The 21,663-nt window shown below is 47.7% G+C and overlaps 1 protein-coding gene across 1 annotated transcript in view; it reads right to left on the minus strand.

The window, feature by feature from the left end:
- The window catches only part of SMTNL2 (smoothelin like 2), a 49,786-nt gene extending 28,479 nt beyond the window's left edge, over window positions 1-21,307 (minus strand). Inside the window, exon 1 of the mRNA XM_030537111.1 lies at window positions 20,304-21,307. Within this exon, the coding sequence (XP_030392971.1) occupies window positions 20,304-20,708 (405 nt within the window). The 5' untranslated portion in view covers window positions 20,709-21,307. The remainder of the gene's footprint in view (window positions 1-20,303) is intronic.
- Window positions 21,308-21,663: the final 356 nt, after the last annotated feature.

A 21,663-nucleotide genomic window follows, 5' to 3' on the forward strand; every position in this document is an offset into this window, starting at 1 on the left:
TGGCATAATGGTGCTTTGAACTTCTCTAACTGCTTCCGCCGGAGGAGCTCAAAGTGCTTTGCAAACTTTAATGAAAGGAGCTTCCCAGCAGCCCAGTGAGGTAGCAAAATGTTATCATCCCCACTTTACTGCTGGGCAACAGGCACTGAAAACAACAGCAGAACTCCCATGGATTTCAACCGTGCTGAGAAGTCATCCTCTATGCCTAGCATATCGCAGATCACTGATACTACAGAAAAGGGGAAAGGCACAAGAGGTGGGGGGAACACAAGCAGGCAAGGAAGAAGCATAACATGGTCATTCCCTCTTAAGTCTTGTGTCAGAGTAAGAAGCCATTAAAGGAAATGATCTATTAGATAACACTAATATTCTCTAGCAGCAAATGACCCTGCAGCTTTGAAAAAGCCTTCAGCAGTGAATGTATTTGCACTGCTACAGTCCTTGGAATGATCTCCCAAGAGATGAGACAGAAGCCCATTGGCACCTTTTTAAAGCTAGACTGGCAAAAACAGCAGTAAGTGTAGAATAGGGCGTGATCCTGTACTGGCAGAGGAGTGGACTAGCTATTTTCCAGCACAAGACCAAATTTTGTTCTAAGCTGCTCCAATGTGAATCTGGAGAAACTGCACCTATGTCAGTGAGGTTTCTCCCATTTTGGAGCTGAGAGCTAAACTTGACCCTATGATTCCATGATAACATCAACAGGAAGCAATTCCTTACTCCTCCTGCAGGCTTTCCTCATCTGTTTTTATAAAACACTGTGCATGCCACATACAAAAGGCAATTGGTCTACATGGCGCGTTGGGAAGAAAAATGTATTATCCAGGTTTTCTGTAGCAAACACGGGAATGTAAGTTCATAGTGTTTAATGTCAGAAAGGACCATTCGATGGTCTAGTGCAGTGGTGGGCAACCTGCTGCCTGCAGGCCACACACGGCCCATCAGGTTAATCCGCTGGTGGGCTGCGAGACAGTTTGTTTACATTGACCATCCGCAGGTACGGCCGCCCACAGCGCCCAGTGGCTGCGATTCGCTGCTCTCGGCCAATGGGAGCTGCAGGAAGCGGCGCGGGCCACAGGATATGCTGGCCACTGCTTCCTGCCACTCCCATTAGCCGGGAACGGCTAACTGCAGCCACTGGGAGCTGTGGGCAGCTGTGCCTGTGGATGGTCAATGTAAATAAACAGTGTCATGGACTGCTGGCGGATTACCCTGATGGGCTGCATGCGGCCCATGGTTGGCTGCAAGTTGCCCACTAGTGGTCTAGTGTGTCTTCCTATATATCACCGGCCATTAAATTTCACTGGGTTACCCATACAGAGCCATCTCTTTACAGCAAACCATTCGATAACTGCAAATGCAAGACAAGCTGATCTTCTGCCAACCCTACTAGGTACCCTGTCACCAGAATTAGGGATGGCAAATGACAATTAGGCCATCTGGTTCAGGAAATATTGACCAGTTGAAGCTCCAGCCCAAATAACCTTATAGGCAATGCTTTGCAAACAGATCTCCCTGAGCACGGCTTTTGCAACGGTGCAAGAGGAATGGTGGGAGAGGCGCTCCTCATCCTATGCCACCAGTTGGTATTTAATAGAAAGCCCTGCCAGCTGTCCAAAGGCCTTTCCGAGAAGGGACATACAAGCAGGGAGTTACCGTGGTCCCTGACTCAGCCAAGCTTGTTTGCCAGTTGGAGTGCAGAAAGCATGTAGCGCATGCCGGAGGAACACTGGAGTGACTCATGAAGTTTCTGCCATGCATTTGGTGGACGGCATGTTAAACACGATGAAAGGGGACTCTCCTACAACAGAATCCAAATAAAACGCTGTTGCTACATTTTTAGACTCACTATCCTATTCAGACAGGCGCGGAGCCCAACTCCAAACACTACAGAAAGATCATCGGCGATAGGGTTACCACCGGCATGTCAGAGATGATTAGTGAGAAAGGAGAGAGGACTTCTTCTTCCACTAACAATCAGAGGTAGGTAGAGGAGGAATGCAGGGATTAAAAAATCTGACAAACAGCAACAGATTTCCCAACAAGGAGCTGATCCTCAGCAGCACTGCTGTTGCTCCAGCGGCCTGCTTTTAAAATCATTCTTCAAACACATGACATTCTTCTTCACCTTCACAACAGTGGCCAGATATGGGTCCATGATGGTGTCAAATAAAAAGTTTAGTGCCAAGAAACCAGATCACTGGCAGAAGCAGGGGTATGCAAGATAAAAGCTTCTGCTCTAATAGCAGAAGCAGGACCAGGGCAAGAAAAGTGCTGAGCTGGAGGTAGTTATTTCATGTTCTGTGTTCTCTCTGCCCATATGCCATAGTCATCTTATTGCATGACCAGATTTAAGGATGGCAATCGGAATGAAACAAAACTCTGTGACTATATATTGGTATCCTCTTGTTCCTCCTCTGTGGCTATACCTTTGGGCATTCCCCTCTGAGGGATGTAGAGGATGCCAGACTTGACATCTGTTTTTGCTACATTTATACATTACTTCTTTTCTTAAAAAATAGAGGTAGTCTGCAAAAATGTTATGAAACCAGTTAGCATCTGATTTCCTTTTTTATGGGAAGTTTTGAAAAGTGGCTTTTAAAAAACTGATTTCAGATGTAGTTCTTGAGAAGTCAAGGTAGCTTAGAGGCAGGGTGAGTGGTTTGCTATGGAGATGAAGAGTCAGGAAACCTGGGTTCTTTTCTCAGTTATGCCCCTGGCTTATCACATGGCTGTGGTCAAAACACTTATTCACCCAGGGCCTGATTCTGATTTAACCAATGTAGAACAGGAGTCAATCCACTGAAGACAATGGATTTATACCAGTGTACACCCAGTTTAACTGAGCTCAGAATCTAACCTTCTCTGTCTTAGTCTCTTCTCCTATAAACGAGGGTAATCATACTTACTCACCTTTGCAAAGTTCTTAGACAGCCTCTGTGAAAAGGTGCAATGTACATGCAAAAAGAACAGGAGTACTTGTGGCACCTTAGAGACTAACAAATTTATTTGAGCAAAAGCTTTCGTGGGTTAAAGCCCACTGCCTCCGATGAACTCCTCGTTCTTTTTGCTGATACAGACTAACACTCTGAAACCTATATACATGCAAGGTATCTTTATCTTGAATGAAATACTCACATTAGCTCTAGCCCTGACATAAACTTGTCTATTTTCACTTGTATGTGAAATAATGGGAGTTAAAATTAATCACTTGTCAATACTTTCTGTCAGAAATAAATGACCTGCCATTTTCTTCATTTAGATTTCTGTCAGCACGCAGATGTACTCAGCCTATTCCATCATGAGCTAAATGATTCCCTGGAAGTTCAAAGGTGTTGCACCAGAGATGAATCTGGATCCTTCAATATGCAATCGAGACTCAATATGCAGTTGAAAGCACCTAGCTGAGATTTTAAAATGCTGCCTGGGGAACTTAGACACATGGTTCATGCCAAAATTAATGAGTGTTGTGCCTCTAAATCCCCTGGGTAGCTTTGAATATCTCAGTCTTTATTGCCGAAGGTAGTAGTGCTAAGTTAACATGAAAACACTTATGCAACTCCATAACATTGTCACCTGGTGGGCCTTTAACACCAATATTCAGCTTCATTCTGAAGCATCGTAAATCGTCACTTTTTTTCTCGTGAAACACGTTTTCTGGTAGCTACAAATTTGCAATGAGGTGCAGACATCTGGAGTAATTACCAGCTTCCCTTATTGGTTCTCTGACTGCAGTTTCTATTGGCAAGAAGAGTTTCATGCTGGGGTGTTAACAGAGAAAATAATGGCAAATAAGGAAAAATAGCTGCTAGGGTCAGGCCGGACCCGGCACCTCAAATCTGAACCCCTTTGAACTTTGGGAAGGACGCTGGGTGAGCTGGCATTTGGAAACGCTGACATTCTATGGTGAGTTGAAATGTGCTGAATAGATCAGACTCCCAATTCCCCAGGCAAACACAGGTAGGAGAATGCTCACTGAACAGAAAGTGCCCACACGTGTAGGCTGATGGCTGGAAGGGAAAGGGACAAGTCTCAAACCGTTGTCTGAGAAGGTTGAAAACCACTGTTGCAGGGGATACTTTTTACTGGAAAATGGATGAACTTGGAAGAATCAGACTGTTCAGGTTGTGGAAAAACAGAGTCGGGTAGGGCAGGAGATATAATGGCAGGAGGTTAATGAACTGACACCAGCTCCAATTCAAGTCTGAGAGACGGGATCAAAGAGGTGCACAAATTAATCAAACAGAGGTGTGGACTGGCCCGTCTCTCCTTTAAATAGCTCCGTCCGGCTTCTGAGGACAGGAGGCTTTGTTGATCAGAATAAAGAGGAACTGCGAGGATTAAACAACAGGCAAGTGTGTGCAATGCAGAGGAAATCCCCTCACACAGCCCATTCTGGCAAAAGGGAAATTGTATTAGCACCTCTCTGACTGCATGCAGTGCTACTTAGGCAGGTGTTAACACTTTTCCCCTAGCTAGGGATCAATGCAGGACAGCAGCGTGCACCTTAGCAAGACTAGAAAACCTCAGTGCAACATGCTCCTGTGCCCAGCACAGGCATCATCACAGCATCGGATCAGATTTTATCACACGAGACAGCAAATTAACCATCACAGCAGTACCCTATCTGTAAAACTGGGATAACAGAAATATTTCCCTACGCTGCAGGGGTACTGGGAGGAGAAATACTTGTAATTGTGATCCCAACAGTAATGGGATCCATAGGTAAAATCTTGCTTGGCTCAGAAACCAGGTTTTGACCTTTGATGTTCAGCAGCGAAGGAATTCTCAGGACTGATACACAGAAACCTCCTACACGTAGAAAAACAGAAAGCAAGTGGCCTTTGCTGCCAGGGTAGCAACATGGCAAATGCAAAGATAAAACATTAGCGCTAAACCCTGGGAGCTGTAGGGTTTTAGTAAGCGACACTTAGATTTGTATCCTGCAGACAGAAAAGCACAGCTGTTGTTTTTATTGATTGCACCATACTGGATTATTTGCATGGTGTTAAATACAGTTGTACAAGTTACAGTTCATGGACCTAACATGCAACCTCATCAAGGCTTTGACTGCACAATGTGTGCTCTCTCTTTCAGGAGAAGTCACACCAAGTATGTCTACGCTGTGATAAAAAACTCACTGCGCTGAGTCTCAGAGCCCAGGTCAGCTAACTGCAGCTTTCGGGCTAAAAATAGCAGTGTGGACATTTCGGCTCATGCTGGAGCCTGGCTGTAAGACCCCACAAGGGGGGGGGAGACATTTACATTGCAATTTGATTGCCCTGCAGTCCGAGTCAGCTGATCCAGGCCAGGCTGCAAGTCTTTATCACAGTGTAGACATACCAGCTCTAACCTATTGCCTTGCTTTCTGAATATAGCTTTAATTTACCCAAAGCATACCTATCAGAGCAGATACAGCCTTGATTACTGAGTGAGGTGCAGGCTGACTGAGAGACTAACGGATTGGGGGCATTTTGGGAATGCAAACAATTTCAATTTCTTTAAAACAGCAGCTCTTACTTGACTAAAATGCCCATAGACTTCTATGGATGTCTTGCCTGCTTTGAGGGCCACAGGATTTGGTGGATAATTAATGATTACTAATTGCCCAGATTTTCAGACGTGATTAGCGATTCTGGTTGCCCAACTGAAAGCAGCTCGATTTTCAGAGAGTGGGTGCTCAGCACTTTCTGAAAATCAGCCCCTTTTAAGGTGTCTCAGGTTGGCCACCCAAAAATGGAGGCATGCAAAATCATGCCTGAAAATCTTGATTAGTCATAGAATAATAATAAACAGGTATTTAGAGAGGCAGTCTTGCAATGAATGTCACGCTGCAATCTTCCAACTGGTTTTTCATGTGCACAATACCTTACAAATGTGAACTAACTAGAAATTCCATAGCATTATTACAGGCATTGTACAAAGCCTTATTTAAAAAGACAGTCCCTGTCCCAAACAGCCTGTTTAACCCATTAGGGGACAGAGGGAGCAAGATTCCTAAAAGGGCCTAAATGTTCAGTCCCGGATGGTGCTGAGCACGCTCCAATCCAGCAAAGCACTTAAGCACTTGCTTGATTTTAACCATATGCTTAGTCCCCTGAAGTCAACAAGACTGCATATGTATGTAAGTGCTTTGCTGAGTTGGGGCCAGAGGGCAGGATCATGCCCAGAATGTTTTACCATATCTGGTTTTGTCAAATTTGCTTTTATGAGGTTTCGTGGTGAGGCTGTCACTTGTTTCTGAAAATGATCAGGGGGAAGATTATTTTTTTCCCCTTTCCAGACCCCATCTTGCACTTCCAACACTGGCAACATTTCTATCGACCTCAATATGATAGCTCAGTGGTTTGAGCATTGGCCTGCTAAACCCAGGGTTGTGAGGTCAATCCTTGAGGGGACCATGTAGGGATCTGGGGCATAAATTAGTACTTGGTCCTGCTAGTGGAGGCAGGGGGCTGGACTCGATGGCCTTTCAAAGTCCCTTCCAGTTCTAGGAGATAGGATATGGGCCTGATGTTCAGAGGGGCTGAGCACCCACCGCTCCTGCTGACTTCAGGAATAGTTCAGGGCGCTCATCCGTCCTTCTGAAAATCAAGCCCATGAGAAATGTTGCCTTCAGGACAGGGCCCTTAGCAAATTCAGTGCTGGTGAAAGGGGCTGGCTTGCCACTGTTGGAGAAAGAAAAACCAAAAAAAGGAAAGCTGTGATGTGAGTAAAGGGCTGAAGCAAAGACAAATGGTACTAAAATGTAGGGGGGCATGGATTGGAAAAGAAAATGAGAACAAGGCAAACAACGTTATCTAAAAAAGAGAGAAGCGGCAAGGACATAGAGAGTGCCCACTGGGCCGAATTCACACCTGGTGTAACTTCTCATGTAACTGAAGCCAGGTCGACCCACCGCCTGCCATGCAGAGTATACAGATTCCAGACAGCTTGGCTAGCACATGTACCGCAAAAGGTTATCTAAATGATCTGGCTCCCACTTCAGAAGACTGTGCACCATCAAGGCAGTAATTTGTGCAGCATTAAGAGAGCAGCTTTCTAACAAGCTTCATGCGGAGGGAAAAGATTCTGGGAACTGCTTGATGCCGTTATATCATCGCCAAGGTTTTAGGGCCAAATGCAGCGGGGCTGTGACAAATGGCCCTCAAATGAGTCCAGACAAATGATGCCAACACATTACTAATGTGCCCCTCCATAACCTCACTCCTGGGCCAAAAAAAAAAAAGTTCAGGATCATGTCCTTGGAACAGAAAGAATTGGGCCCCAAAAGATCACTCAGCCACATGACCAGATTTTACCACAAAACAATTTAATTCAAACATTGGTGGAAGATTCTTACCAAATTCACTGCAAGTCTTTAACTCTTTTATCAGTGCAACATGATGGTCTGCCTCCAAAAGAAAGAAGAGGGGACCTGGAGCCAGCCAGCCCTGTGCTGAGGCAGTGCCCCTGTAATAACAGATGTGTGGGCACAGCAGAGGGAGTGATCAGAACCAGCTGGGAAGGGATCAGCTGATTTCCTGGTGCGCTCTTGTTTCCTGTAAAAGCTGTAAGAGTGGGTATAGGAGAAGCTCCAGGAAGTAGGGTGGTTTCTAGAACATGGGAATTTCCTGGCAAGTGTTTTCTAGGAGGACTGGTAAGGAAGACCATGGGTCGGGGGAAATTAGCTGCTGGATTTATGTTGAAGTGGTTTGTTCTGGGGTATGCTGAAGATTATTGGTCCTACTAGTACATAGTGCCCTGAAGAAAGGTCCTGAGCAGACTCTGGGTGTGGTGTTAATCCTTTGTGATCTGGAGACAGGCCAACAGCCTGCAAAAACAGAGAGAAACTTGTTCCTGGATGGCTTCAACTACAGAAAATGGGATTCAGACATTTGCTGCATTATTGAGCAAGTGTCTTAGGGTCCCTGGAGACCATTTTGTTTTCATTATTCACTGCAACATTTCAAATGTAATTGAAGTAAATAAACACTGGTACAGGAGGGCAGAATTTGGCCCTACCTGGAGGAATTTCACTGGAATGACTAGCGTGGCATAAGCAAGGGCGGGGTTTGGTTTGTTTGTGAAGACACACTAATGGGCCATGATTCTGGATCCTTTCTCAGGGGAAGTGGAGTTACTCCTACTGGAAAACTGGTGTCAAATCAGTTATATCCTTCAAAAAGAAAATCCTAGGGATTCTTTTTAAAAATCCAAATAGGAATGTTATAGAGACTAAACAGTTTAGTGTAGCTAACGTAATGGGAGGAGTTCTAGGAGCCAAACAAGTGGAGATTTGTAGGTTTCTTAATAACTAACTTTACAGAACAGTTTTGCTACCCAGTGTCTAATTTTAGTGTTATTAGAGTCTGTCTCTGAATACTCGGGGCTCATTCTCCGCTTCCTCACATGGCTGTACATGTGGAGCAATGCTACTGAAAGCAGTAGTTACAGCGGTGTAAATGAGTGAGGAATCAGGTCCTTAATGTCCAGAGCTCATTCTGATTGGTAAATGGATGTCACATCTCTGCACTAATTCCCAACAGTACACAGGTAGGCCTTAATCACTGAATTCAACAAATCCTTGCATCATGGATCCTATCAAATGGGAGATAAATCAAGATTTTGCCATTGGAACTTGAATAATCCCTCTGTTGACTGGGCACAAGCCAAAACGGAGCCTGGCTTGCTCTTCCAGAGCAGTGTTTCTCTGCAGGGTGAGCAAGAGTATGTGTAATGAAACTTGTTTTGGCCAGTAAACAGATAAGACTCAAAATATATGCAGGGAGGGAGCAGGCCTGTGGGTGGATAAAGTGCCAAGTCAGCACCAACACTGTTCATAGTAGATCTGCACCTTAATATGGAACTTTAGAGCATCAGTTTCTTCAAATTAGGCATGAAGGGTCTGTCTACACTGACCAGGTTAGAGTGCAGCCGCGGCAGCGCTGTGATATGGGCAGTGTAGACCCGCTTTATCACAGGGGAGAGCTCTCCCAGCGATTTAAAAAAAAAAATCCACCCAGAATGAGCGGTGGTAGCTTTGCTCCCAGCAATAAACCACGGTCTACACTGACGCTTTTCAGCACTAAAACTTTTGTTGCTTAGGGGGGCAGAGGGGGTCTTTTCACACCTCTGAACAACTCAAAGTTTAGCGCTGAAAGTGGCAGTGTGTCAACAGCCTAAAGCGGAAGTAAAAAACAGCCAGCTCCAGTTGACACTTAAGAATTGCATATAAAGACCTACACTTCAATTGCAGTGAAGGCAATTTAGAATGGACGTTAGAAAAATCCTTCCGAACTGTCAGGGTGGTTAAGCATTGGAACAAATCACCGAGGAAGAGCATGGAAACGCCATCACTGGAGGTTTTTAGGAAGAGGTTAGACAAACGCTTGTCAGAGATGGTCTAGATCAGTAGTTCTCAAACTGGGGAGCTTTGGGGGGGGGTGGGGGAACTTTATTGCACACATTCAGAGCTGGGCAGCTGGAGAACAGTGGCTCCTGGCTGGGCTCCCAGCTCTGAAGGCAGCAGAGAAGTAAGAGTGCGTCTTCTTGAGTGCTATCTATTATACCTTATCTAATAACTACTCTGCTGTGTGAGGAGAGAGAGAGAGAGAGCTGTTTTATAGAGCACTCCTGCAACAACACTACCTATAACAAAACACTGCGGACTCCTTCAATGAGGGCCCTATCCTGCATGGTACTTAGCAGCATCTCTCAGTGCCCACTGACCCCTTCTATGTCGGTGGGGTTCAAAAGCACTGAATGCTTCCTAGGAGGTGTTCAGCATGTTGTGGAATCTATCCCTGTGGGGTCAGTTGCACCTAGCCCTGCTCAGGCACACTAGGGAGGAAGAACAGAGGTCAAACGTACTGCAGCGATGGGTGACGGTACAGAGCCTTGAACCCTAAACCCTCAAAACAAAGTTAGAGCATAAGGGTGGTGCTGCAATAAGTTAGTGCCAGCCTCACTATGCCCTCCGCATGGTGATCCCAGGGCCCAGCACGCCAGCCAGCAGTGCTTGTCCCACAGGGAAGAGTGCACCTTGTACTTTATTCCAAGGTGGTAGAGCAGCTGTGCTTGCCTGGTGTGCTTCCCCAGCACACACTGGGGCATTGTTCCTGCTGCAGGCTGTGGTTTAATGCCCCAACTGAACCCAAACCTGACATTGTTTGCATGCGGCCTTTCTGCAGTGGAATAATACACACACAGCCTTATCAGAAAACCTGCTTTAGCTCAGAGGGTTCTCCCCCCCTCCCTGCCTAATCAGTGCAATAAATCTCTCTATGCAGCAGACCTAAAAAGGCATTACACATGAGCTGTTGTAAAAGACATGGATGGAGTCACGTCTGCCTTCCTTCCCAACTCCAGATACTCTCCTGTATCCAGTTAGGGTGACATTCAGCCTGACATAATGGGCTCCGACGTGGCTCTCTGTACCACGTAATCCCTGCGTGGGGGAGCACAGACAAAGGAATACTCAGCGCTCCAGTGCCAGGTTCTAGGCTGGCTCCAAATGAGCTGGTGCCAAGCAGGACTTGAGAACAGATCAGGTGCACTGAAATCCACAACTTGGGTGGTCAAGTGACTCAGATCCCCACATAGATGGCTAGGAGGGTTAGTGACTTGTTGGCGGTGTTGCTCAGGTGTATCGAGCGTGGATTCTGGTCATCCTTCCTGTCTTGTCATGGAGCTGCTATACCTGTATCTGCACATTTTCTATTACTTGTATTGCAGTCGCACCAAAGGGCCCTAGACAAGAGCAACGATCCATTGTGCTAGGATATTGAAACAAACAGACATAAAGACATGAGGTGAAATCCTTCACCCAGAGCCTCCACTCCAATTAGCTTAAAATCTAATTCTCTGAGGAAAGCAGGAGAACAGGCAACAAGTACGTGGTAGCTCAGGACATACACCGGACCCTCGCTAGAACGCGGGATTTGGGATCCATGCGCAGTACCGCGTTAACACAGGAACTTCATTAAAATGAATTGCAATTAAAGTAATTACATTTGGGATCCATGGCTGCGACCGTGTTATATGCAAATTCGCGCTATATAAATGTGCATTCTAGCGAGGGTCTGGTGTACGAAGTTTAAGCTATGGATCACCTCCTGACAACTGTGTAGTGAACACTATGAACACTCCTCCCAAAAAGCTCACACCTTAGGAGCAATTGGTCATCCTGACCAAATGGGGCCCCAGGCAAGGAAGAGCTTGGTGCCCCCTCCCCTGCATTGCCTTAGTAGGCCATTTCACAACTTTGATGCATGATTTGCATGCATGATTTATTCCTGTCAAATAAGATAATACATTTGCACACTAGGATCTGTAAATCTGTATTTATTCATGCCATATTTAAGCAAATAAATTCCTCAATTTCTTCTGCACTGGGACCATCGCTACTGCCTAAAGCCCAGTGTGTGGTGTTCTGTTTCAGATATTTTTCCCATCAAATTTGCCCCTTGCTGCAAACTAGATTGCAACTGAGCTTTTCGCTTCCTATACTGAGCGCCTGAAGACTTCTTCAGCAGCATCTTTTATTTTCTGCAGGGTAAAATGGTATTAGGGAGAGCAAAAGTCTATGATCCGCATTTTGCATTAAGCATAGCAAAAGAAGTAACGGTATTTCTTTTATATTGTGTAGATAGGGGTTCGATAGAGATCTCTGGCATCTCATTAAATATGTCCTTTTACTAGTCACTACTTACACTCTTCATATCTTAAAACACAAGTATACTTTCACAATTATACAATAAAACAAGGTTCACACTAGCACAGCTAGGCTCTTACTTCACTTTGTTCTTATATCTCACTGACTGATTGGCAATGTCCTGCCCCTTATATACCCATGAGGGCAGGGCTGACAACATTCTAGGAGGTTTGAGGAAAATGTAGTTCTCAGAAAGTCTGGAAGGTTCCACAAGGTTCTACTAAGATCCAGAACATTTTAGGAGGTTAGTGAAAAATGAATCCACATAGAATGTTTGAAGAAACATGTTTCAAGTGTTCTCTATTTTCCCTTTTATCACTAACAACAAAAACAGCACTCCAAGCCTGGCACCCCCAGGCTATTGCCTGGTTTCCCTGCCTTTAAATCTGGCCCTGTATATGGCTGCATTTGCTCACTCATAATTTTATCTTTAATTTTTTTTCAGGAACACATCAATTTGCGGCATAGTACTACCTTGCCGTAACTGAGCTAGAGGGAGCTATATTGATCTACCTCGTTGGCTCGTTTTCTCTGGGTAGCCCAAAGTTGTGAATGGATTGGTGCCAGGGGTTGGAGGGGGAGCCAGAAAAGTCTTGTAGCAGAAGTCCAAGTGCTTGCAAGTGTCTCCTATAGAGATGGTTGGAAAAACCTGTTTATTTCCAACCTGTTCTCCCCACCACCCAGTTTCAAATTAAAATTAAACTTTTTTGAAAAAGTGACTTTTTTATGGGAAAATTTTGAAATAATTTGAACGGAAGCATTGGTTTTGATTCAGTTATCAAAAAATAGATATCAAAATTTCAGATGTTTGGGGTCCCCCCCGTTCTTAGCACTGAATGCACTAGGCCCATAGGAACTGCCAGACTGGATCAGACCCCAGGCCCATCTAATCTAAGATGCTGTCACCCACAGTGGTTGGTACCAAGTGCTTCAGAAGGAGCAAGGTGTAAGAACCCCAGAGTAGGCAGATATGGGGTAATCTGCTGCCCCTACTCTGAAAATGTATGTCTGGAATCTTTCGCTTTCCTCTTTGTCTTTGCTTTTTTCCTTTCCGAATTTTCAAAACTTCCTCAGATTCTGAAAAGCTAGAGTTGCAGAGTTTCATTTTTCTCTTTACTCTGTCACTTATTCGTTTTATTGTACTGGGGGTGAAGGGAGACAGGAAAAAAGGAGAAACAAATTTGATATTTTTGGAAAACTTTAGGTTGGAAAAACAAAAGTCCTAACATTTTCCTGTGGAAGGTTTTGGTTTAGATAAAACTCCATTTTGGGGCAGGAAACTTGTGTTGGTTGAAAAACTTCAACCAGCTCTAGAATCCTGCCTGATCCTGCAGTGGGAAGTGAAGAACCAAAATCTGGAGGTGACAGACATGATCACACTTTGGGTCTAACAAGTTCAAACCTGAATTTTCCCAAACATTGGAAGTGTAAAAGCAGCAAAGAGTCTTGTGGCACCTCATAGACTAACATGTTTTGGAGCATGAGCTTTCGTGGGTGTGTCACTCTAGATCGGAACTTCCCCAGAGTTCACAGTTCGGGGGCTGAGCTATCATGGCAGGTTCTACTGTTGATCCACTTTGTAAAGTGTCCAACACAGAATTCCTGTTGACTCGTTGTGGTAGGTGTTGCTCATTAACTCCATCTGGGAGGTGAGAGTGACTCTTCCGGGAGAGGAAACTAAAGTCTGAGACAGAGAGGCCTTGGAGAAAAATCAAGTACAGCCTAGCTTTCTTCCCACAGTTACTTCAACTGCTGTCAAGGAACCCCAGGATGAGGGCTGTGTTCATGCACTAATTCTGTGCGCACATATGTGCATGTGATGGATTCAAGCAGGGTAAAGGATGGTGCCTTTCATAGCAGTTTTGGTACAGGCTCCTCTTTCTAGCTTATATGGACACAAGAATGATGTCCTCTTGCAGTGGGCACCTTTACATGCCGGAATCTGAAACTGGATACATTCGGTTGTGTTCATCACTAGAACAGAGCAACCAAAAATCACCCTAAATAAAAGGTAGCATGTCAGCGGTGCTGTGTGTGTTCTGTTTGAAGGGGGAGTTTCCAGACATGAGAACCTTAATCTTTCATTTGAATAATCATATTGGCCTGGAAGCATCTAAAATGGACAGGATCCTGGTAGGGTCCCATGTTTGAAAATCTGGCCTATGTTAACTTTTCATTCACATAGAAAGTCGTTCTTTTTCCTTCCCTCTCCACCAGGGCCGGTGAATGAGATCAGAGCGTGAAATCAAGGTTGTATTGAAGTCAATAGCAAACTCCCTACTGGTGTCAATGGGGCCAGTATTTCACCTTTCCAGTATGTCTGCACTGTATTCAGAGGAGTGATTGCAGCTAGTCTAAGCATCCCCACACAGCTTTAACCTAGCTAGCACCACTAAAAATAGCAGTGAAATTGCACCAGCGCAGATGATGGCACAGACTGGACATGCCCAGGGCCGGTGCAAGGAAGTTTCGCGCCCTAGGCAAAACTTCCACCTTGCGCCCCCACAGCCCTGCAGCAGCTCCCCGCCTTGAGGTGTGCCCCTCATCCCCGTGGCAGCTTCCCGCACCCTGTGGCAGCTCCCCACCCCCTGGCCCAGGGAGCCCTGTGGTACCTCCTCACCCCAGCTCACCTCTGCTCCACGTCCTCCCCACGCTTTCCTGCTCTAATTCTCCTCCCAGGCTTGCGGCGCCAAACAGCTGATTGGCGCCGCAAGCCTGGGAGGCGGGAGAAGTGAAGGAGAGACTGTGCGGTGGAACCCCTAAGCTGCTGGTGGCGGGCTGACCCAGGGGAACCCCCGGGCTGCTGGCTGCCGGTGGCGGCGTGCTGACCTAGGGGAAGCCCTGGGCTGCTGGCTGCCAGTGGCGGCGTGTTGATCCAGGGGAACCCCCAGGCTGCTGGCTGCCAGTGGCGGCGTGCTGATCCAGGGGAACCCCCGGACTGCTGGCTGCCGGTGGCGGCGTGCTGATCCAGGGGAACCCCTGGGCTGCGGGCTGCCGGCGGTGGCACGCTGACCTAGGGGAAGCCCTGGGCTGCTGGTGGCACCCCCAAATCTTGGCGCCCTAGGCAACTGCCTAGTCCGCCTAAATGGTAGCACTGGCCCTGGACATGCCCACCTAGAACCCTGGGCACATACCCATTGCCTGCCTGCCACGGCTCTATGCTAATGTGGCATTGCTACTATTTTTAGCTGCAGTAGCTGGATGAAAGCTTGTGTGTGTGTTGTGTGCCCACACCCACTACAGTCACAACTCCAGCTGCAGCGTAGACATACCAGTAGAGGAGGGGGGACTCTTTCGGAGGCATTTCCACTGAACTGCTGATGTGAGCAGAACTCCACAGAGGGTTTGTGTTGTTGTCCGGTGATGTGCATGCTTAAAAATGAAACTGACCCCTAAAAATCACTGTCAACAATTGGTATCCTCCATCTGTTCCCCCAAGACTTCAGCAGCCAGTGTGCACTACGGAAACATACCAGGCACGCTTATCCTTGCACAAGTCAAAGCCATCCATCATATTGGTGTAAGTTCAATACTTTTGTTGTCTTTTAGAGCTGCTCGAGGTAGCTCCAGCTGTAAGTGCTTTCTCACCTTTCCCCAGGGGATCTGCAAAGCCAGCTGCTCTGAATGACATCACTGGTAACTGGGAATGACAGCTCAGGCCAAGAGCTGTCTGAAACATAGTACAGAACCAGTGACCTGCGGTGAGCTGAAGCTAAGAAATCCAACCCCATTTTCATAGCACTAGCAGCATGCACTGCAGATTGACATGCAGCTGGATCGGGGAAGCTGTACTACTGTAAATAATGGAAGCCCAAGACGCTTCTGGTGTAAGTTTCCACCAGCTTCTTTGGAAAATACAAAATGATGGGCCCGACCTTGCATTTTGGCGGTGCTCAGAGGGTTAAATTTGATTCTCACATGCATGTGGCAAAATAAAGAGCCAGCAGAACAGAGGAGTGTGATGCCTTGAGAAGAAAGCTTCCATCAGAGAAATAAACAGCGTGGGTTTCTTCTGCTAGGCAACTTACTAAAGAGGGAGAAATAGAGCTGTGAGGCAGCACAGTGAATTACATATCGCCCTGCACTGGGATTTGGGAGACATGGCCCTGCCACTAGGTTGCTGTGTAACCTTTGGCAAGTCACTTGATCTCTATCTTCTCCCTCTAAACTGTAACCTCTTTGGGACGGGGACTGCCCCTTATTGTGTCTACATCCAGTACTTAGCACAATGAGACCTTGTTCTCAACTGGGTCTTTTAGTCGTGAATGCCATGACAGTAGCACCTAATAGTAATAACACGAAAAATGCAATGTTTTAATTTTGCAGAACTGTGTTCAAAGAAGCCTGGTATTAACATCACAAATATGCAAAAAGATCGTTTACACGTTACTGGATGCAAAGCCATTTTTGTTTGAAAATGAGCCAATTTTTGCTTTTGAAAGCATCCTTGTTCTTTAGTGAATTGTGAACATTTCCTATTTTTAATTCATAACAATGTACAGGAAAAGATTTGCACAGCTTTGCCCTTTAAGATGTGTTTTGCACACTTCTATTAATCACTCCTTTCCTACATTAAGAAAATGCTTAAATCTCAATTCCCCACCATCCCCAATTTCAAAGATGGGGAAACTGAAGCAGAGAGGGTAGCTAGTGTCAGAACACCCAGTCCATTGCCCATTGAAGTGAAATATTTCTGCTGACTTCAGTGGACATGGTCTGTTTATGGCCCCATTACCACAGTATCTGAGCACTTCACAATCTTTATACTGAGCCTTACAATACTCCTATGAGGTAGGAAAGTGCTGCTATTCCAGTTAATGACTTGCCCATGGTAACAAGGAAGTCTGTGGCAGAGCAGGGACTTGCGCCAAGATCTTGAGTTCTAGACTAGCACCTGAATCACTGGACCATTCTTTTTCTCTGAACTATTCTCATCCTTATTGTGAGCAGGATTGGACCCAGAAATACATGCATTAGTAATACAAACAAAATCAATAGCAGTGTATCAATTTTTGGTATTCTTGTGTTTCTTTTCCCTACTCTGGAGGTGAAGTCAATGGGGCCAGAATTTCACCCTTGGACTCGTGTCCCACAATAATAGTAGCTACTTCTCAGTCAAAGAAAATATATGAACTACCCCCAACTATTTTCTATTTGCTTATATCATATTGCATAACATAATTCACGAACAGGAGTCAGGCCACTGCTGCCCAGATATCAGGCGCAGCCCTAGTGAACTGGAGATATCTCCACTGATTCAACACCAAATGATGGATTGCAAAGTGTTTAATGTCTAGCAGTGAAAAGGGAATGTTGCTAATCATAATGGAACTGTAACTAGAACATATATTGGTCTATTCTAGCCGGGCAATGAATTATACTCTATCCAGCACCGTGCTATCTGAGGGCCTCCTAGTAGCATACTTGCATCTGTTGGATGTGGTTCTTAATAATACATGGAGATTTACCTCTCTCATAGAACTGAAAGGTTATTAAGCCCAGCCCTCTGCCTTTACTAGCAGGACCAAATACTGATTTTGCCCCAGATCCCTAAGTGGCCCCCTCAAGGGCTAAACTCACAAGCCTGGGTTTAACAGACCAATGCTCAAACCACTGAGCTATCCCTCCTCATTACTAAAGAGCCAAGAGACTTTTTAAAAATTGTTTCTAGCCGCCCGCGTTACCTCTGTGTGGTGGTTTGGTTTGGTTTCATTGCAAGTCTTGTGATGTATGAAGCCTTAGCTCTGGGAGTCATGTTGATTACATAAGAACCTCAGTTGTCCTTTAATAAAAAAGAAGTGTCTGGTTCCCAGGGCTGTAGACAAAAGCTTGAAAACATGACCCAAGTATTCAAAAACCAGGTGGCAAAAAAAATCTTTTTTTTTTAAATCTTGTGATTTATATTTTTTATAGTGGGGGTTAACAATACTGAGTTTAGCTGATCTCTTTCTGGTCTATAGTCCTGACCTGAAATCCTCTGGACTCAGTGGAAAGATTCCCATTGACCTGAGTGGGCTTTGGATCAGGAGCTGTGAGATTTCTTATGTATGTACAACAGGCCCAATCCTTAAGCACTTCTCTAGTCCAGTGGTTTTCAAACTTTTTTTTTCTGGCGACCCAGTTAAAGAAAATTGTTGATGCCCACAACCCAATGCAGATGGGGATGAGGAGTTTGGGATGTGGGAGGAGCTCAGGGCTGGGGGAGGCAGAGGGATGGGGTGCAGGGGTGGGGCCAGGAATGAGGGGTTCAGGGTGTGGGAGGGGGCTCTGAGCTGGGGCAAGGGTTTGGGGTGTGGGAGGGGGTCAGGGCTCTGGGATGGGGGTGCAGGCTCTGGGGTGGGGCCAGGGATGAGGGGTTTGGGGTGCAGGAGGAGGTTCCAGGTTTGGGGGTGGCTCAGGGTTGGGGCAGGAGATAGGGGTGAGAGCTCTGGGGTGGGGCCGGGGATGAGGGGTTTGGGGTGCAGGAGGAGGCTCCAGGTTTGGGGGTGGCTCAGGGCTGGGGCAGGAGATAGGGGTGAGAGCTCTGGGATGGGGCCGGGGATGAGGGGTTTGGGTTGCAGAAGCAGGCTCCAGGTTTGGGGGTGAGAGAGCTCAGGGCTGGGACAGGGGGTTGGGGCACAGAGTTGGAGTGTGGGCTTACCTCCAGTGGCTCCCTGTCAGTGGCACAGCAGAGGAGCTAAGGCAGGCTTCCTGCCTGTCCTGGCACCATGGATCGTGGTGTGCCCCAGAAGCAGCCAGCAGCAGGTCCAGCTCCTAGGCGGAAGCATGCAAGCGGCTCCGCGCAGCTCTCGCCTGCAGGCACCACTCCCCTAGCTCCTATTGGCCGGTTCCTAGCCAATGGGAGTGTGGAGCCAGTGCTTGGGGTGGGGGAAGCACATGGAGCCCTGTGGCCCCCCAACGGAGGAGCCAGACCTGCTGCTGGCCACTTCCGGGGCGCAGCGCGGTGTCAGAACAGGTAGGAACTAGCCTGCCTTAGCTGGGCAGCACCACCAATGGGACTTTTAACGGCCCAGTTGACGGTGCTGACCAGAGCGGCCGCAACCCAGTGCCTTCCATTCCGTGACCCAGTACTGGGTCATGACCTGCAGTCTGAAAACCACTGATCTAGTCTATAAGAAAATCTCCATTATCTTCAACAAGAGATTTCCCTAAGGACAGAGTGAAGTCTGACAACGCATTATGGGAATTAGTTGTAGCAACTGGGCTTGTTGGACCCTTTTGGAAGCATGAAATGAGTTGCAGTGAGACTGCGAAGAATGAGCAGATCTTCCTAGGGCGATGCCTTTGGAAGATTGCAACAAATGAAACTGCCCCATAAAACAATCTTGGCTCAACTCAGTCCAGTACAGTCACTTGATATCCAAATCACCCTACAGATCGCTCTGCAGGAGACAGTGACGCTGACACTTGCCCATGGTCAAGCTCTTTAAAAAGCTCTCAACTGTTCCCAGCCAAAGGCCCTTTACATAGGGTTAGTACTCACTCATGCACTGATCCAGAGCCTCAGTTACCTCAGAACAGTTTTGTGCTTCTCCACTGACTTAATCTCCCTTCCCTAGCCCCTGCATAATCTATTGGGCATCAGGTGATTCTTGTGACCGACATGGGGGCCCTGATGGGGTGGGAAAGGTGTCCATTGTCTGACTGCAACCTCCAGGTGGTAGGGGCTGTCCCTGATCCTCCGTTCTTTGTACTATAATAAACAATTTGTCTGGGTATCATGTTTCGGGCAGAGTTTGTGCTCAACTCTGTGGGGTTTCCCTGTACCAAGCTACTGAGAAAGCACTTTTATCTGCTCTTGCGAGTTTATGACCTTGGAATGACAGTTTAACAGCCTTATCCTCCAGGGCCAATTCTCAGAGCCATACCACTGTCCTGCAGGGAGGTGGGTACCCAGGGACTCCCCCTTCTGGAGATCACTAAATCACCCCTGACTGCGAGGAATTCAGTTGTTGCTCATAAAAAGGCTCCTGAAGAGAGGGCTTCATTTTGCTTTTGGAGCACACCAAGGGGCACACATAGTTTCCTTGGACAAGGATTCCTTGGGCAAGCGTGAGGGCCTTAGATATATAGCCATGGCTCTCCCAATGTCTTTCCTCATTCAGACAACCCCCTTTGACCCAAGAGGCCTGATTCAATGGAGTTATGCCAATTTATAACTTTTGGGGACCTGGCCCCACATGCATAAAGCGCAATGATTTTGTTTTAAAACCATTTATGGACGGGAACTAGCAGAGATAGAAACAATCTTGAGATGAGCTTCTGTTCAGAGAGACATCGGAGAGTAACATCACCAGATTTCAGACAGGGTGTTGCGGAGGTAGGACCTTTGCACTATCCTTGATCTGGCCTTGCCCGTTGATTTTTGTTAAAGGGAGTGAAATCTCTGATCAGGCCTGGTTCACAAATGGGCTAGGTCTATCAAATGTTCGGTTCAAAACACGTGGAGAGGGGTGTTGAGATTATTTAAAATGCCTGGATTAGTCCCTCCTGTGTACAGGTGCTCCCCAGTTGGGAGTAGGTGCCCCTGCCTCCCAAGCACCCTGCAATGCCCCGCCACCCCCGAGGGGGCGCCCCAGCACAGGTTCCCGCTCCCGGCAATGCTTACCTGGCTCTTGCCCGTCATGGATAAGGTGGCATGGCTGGAGAACCTGGCCAGCCTTGTGCCAGCTCCTGGAGAGCTGGGCCCCCCAGCTGCCCCGCACTCCGCAGCCCAGCTGTCCGGCAGCCCCGCTGACCTGCTGAGGGCTTCCACCTGCCTGGCCAAGCGCTCCACCTGTGCTCGCAGCCGCTGGTTCTCCTGCTGCAGCTCGGTGACGGTGCGGGCCAGCGGGCTGGCGAGGCGCAGCACCTCGTCCACTTGCCGGTCCACCCCTTGCTTGAAGACCTGGATGTCCACATGGATCTCCCGCACAGCGCCCCGCAGCGTGTCCTCATAGCGCCCCAGTGCCTCGCACACGCTCTGCGCGTCCTGGCTGCTGAGGTCCGCAATGTCGCTGGCCACTGTGTCCATGTTGGGGGGGCCAGGGACTCTTGTCGGGCTCCGGGCAAACTCTCAGCCAGTGAGGCTGGGGGCTGCAAATGCAGGACACCCCACTCCAAAGCCGGAGGGTCCTGGCACCGGTCCCTGAGATCTCCCTGACACAGTTTAGGAAGTCAGCAAGCCAGTCGCTGGTATCAAAAAGGTTGAGAAACACTGGGCTAAGGAAAGCCCCCAGTCCTTGCTGCAGGGCAACCTCCTGCCTGGAGCAGTCGCACGCTCACTTCCCCGGGCTCCAGCTGGCTCTGTGCATTCTCCTCGATCTGGGGGTGCCCTAGGATGGGCGAGGCTGCTCCAGCCGGGCAGCTCTGCCCAGAAAAGCAAAGGAGAGAGGGCGAAGTTGAAGGAGCCCTGGCCGGGAGCGAGAGCGAAGCTGGCTGAGCAGCAGGGCTGGCTGTGTCTCTCTCTCCGGCTCCTCCAAGGAGGCGATGCAATTTCAGGAGGGGACAGTGCAAAGGGGTGGAGAGGGGGGCTGGCTTGTTCGCAGCTGCCAGAGGGCTGCTTGGCTCTGTCAACAGCTCTCGCAGGGGGACACAGGCACTGGAGGAGCTGTGCAGCTGCAGGGGAGATGCTCTGGGGTGGAGGAGGGAAAGGGACAAGGGGGGAGAGAGGCAGGCTGGGTGGGGAGGGAGGATCAGAAGGGAAAAGCTACGGGTGGGGCAGGAGCTGTGGGAGGAGGTGGCTAGGAATGAGGGGGAGCCAGGGGAGAGGACTGAGCAGGGGGTTGCATATCTGGTCTTTCCTGTGTTGCTTGGATGCTGCTGCCAAAGTAAACATTCCTTATCGCTCCCTGGGGGAGCCCGGAGGCAAAGGGAGAGGGGACTGGATTCTGGGAGAGTAAAGACACACACACACTCTCCCACACAACTTGTACACGGGCCCGTGGAGGCCCTCACCTAGACCTGCTCCCACCCAGACACAGCTGCAC

This window comes from Gopherus evgoodei, chromosome 17 (assembly GCF_007399415.2).
Source record: "Gopherus evgoodei ecotype Sinaloan lineage chromosome 17, rGopEvg1_v1.p, whole genome shotgun sequence".
In the NCBI taxonomy this organism is placed as follows: domain Eukaryota; kingdom Metazoa; phylum Chordata; order Testudines; family Testudinidae; genus Gopherus; species Gopherus evgoodei.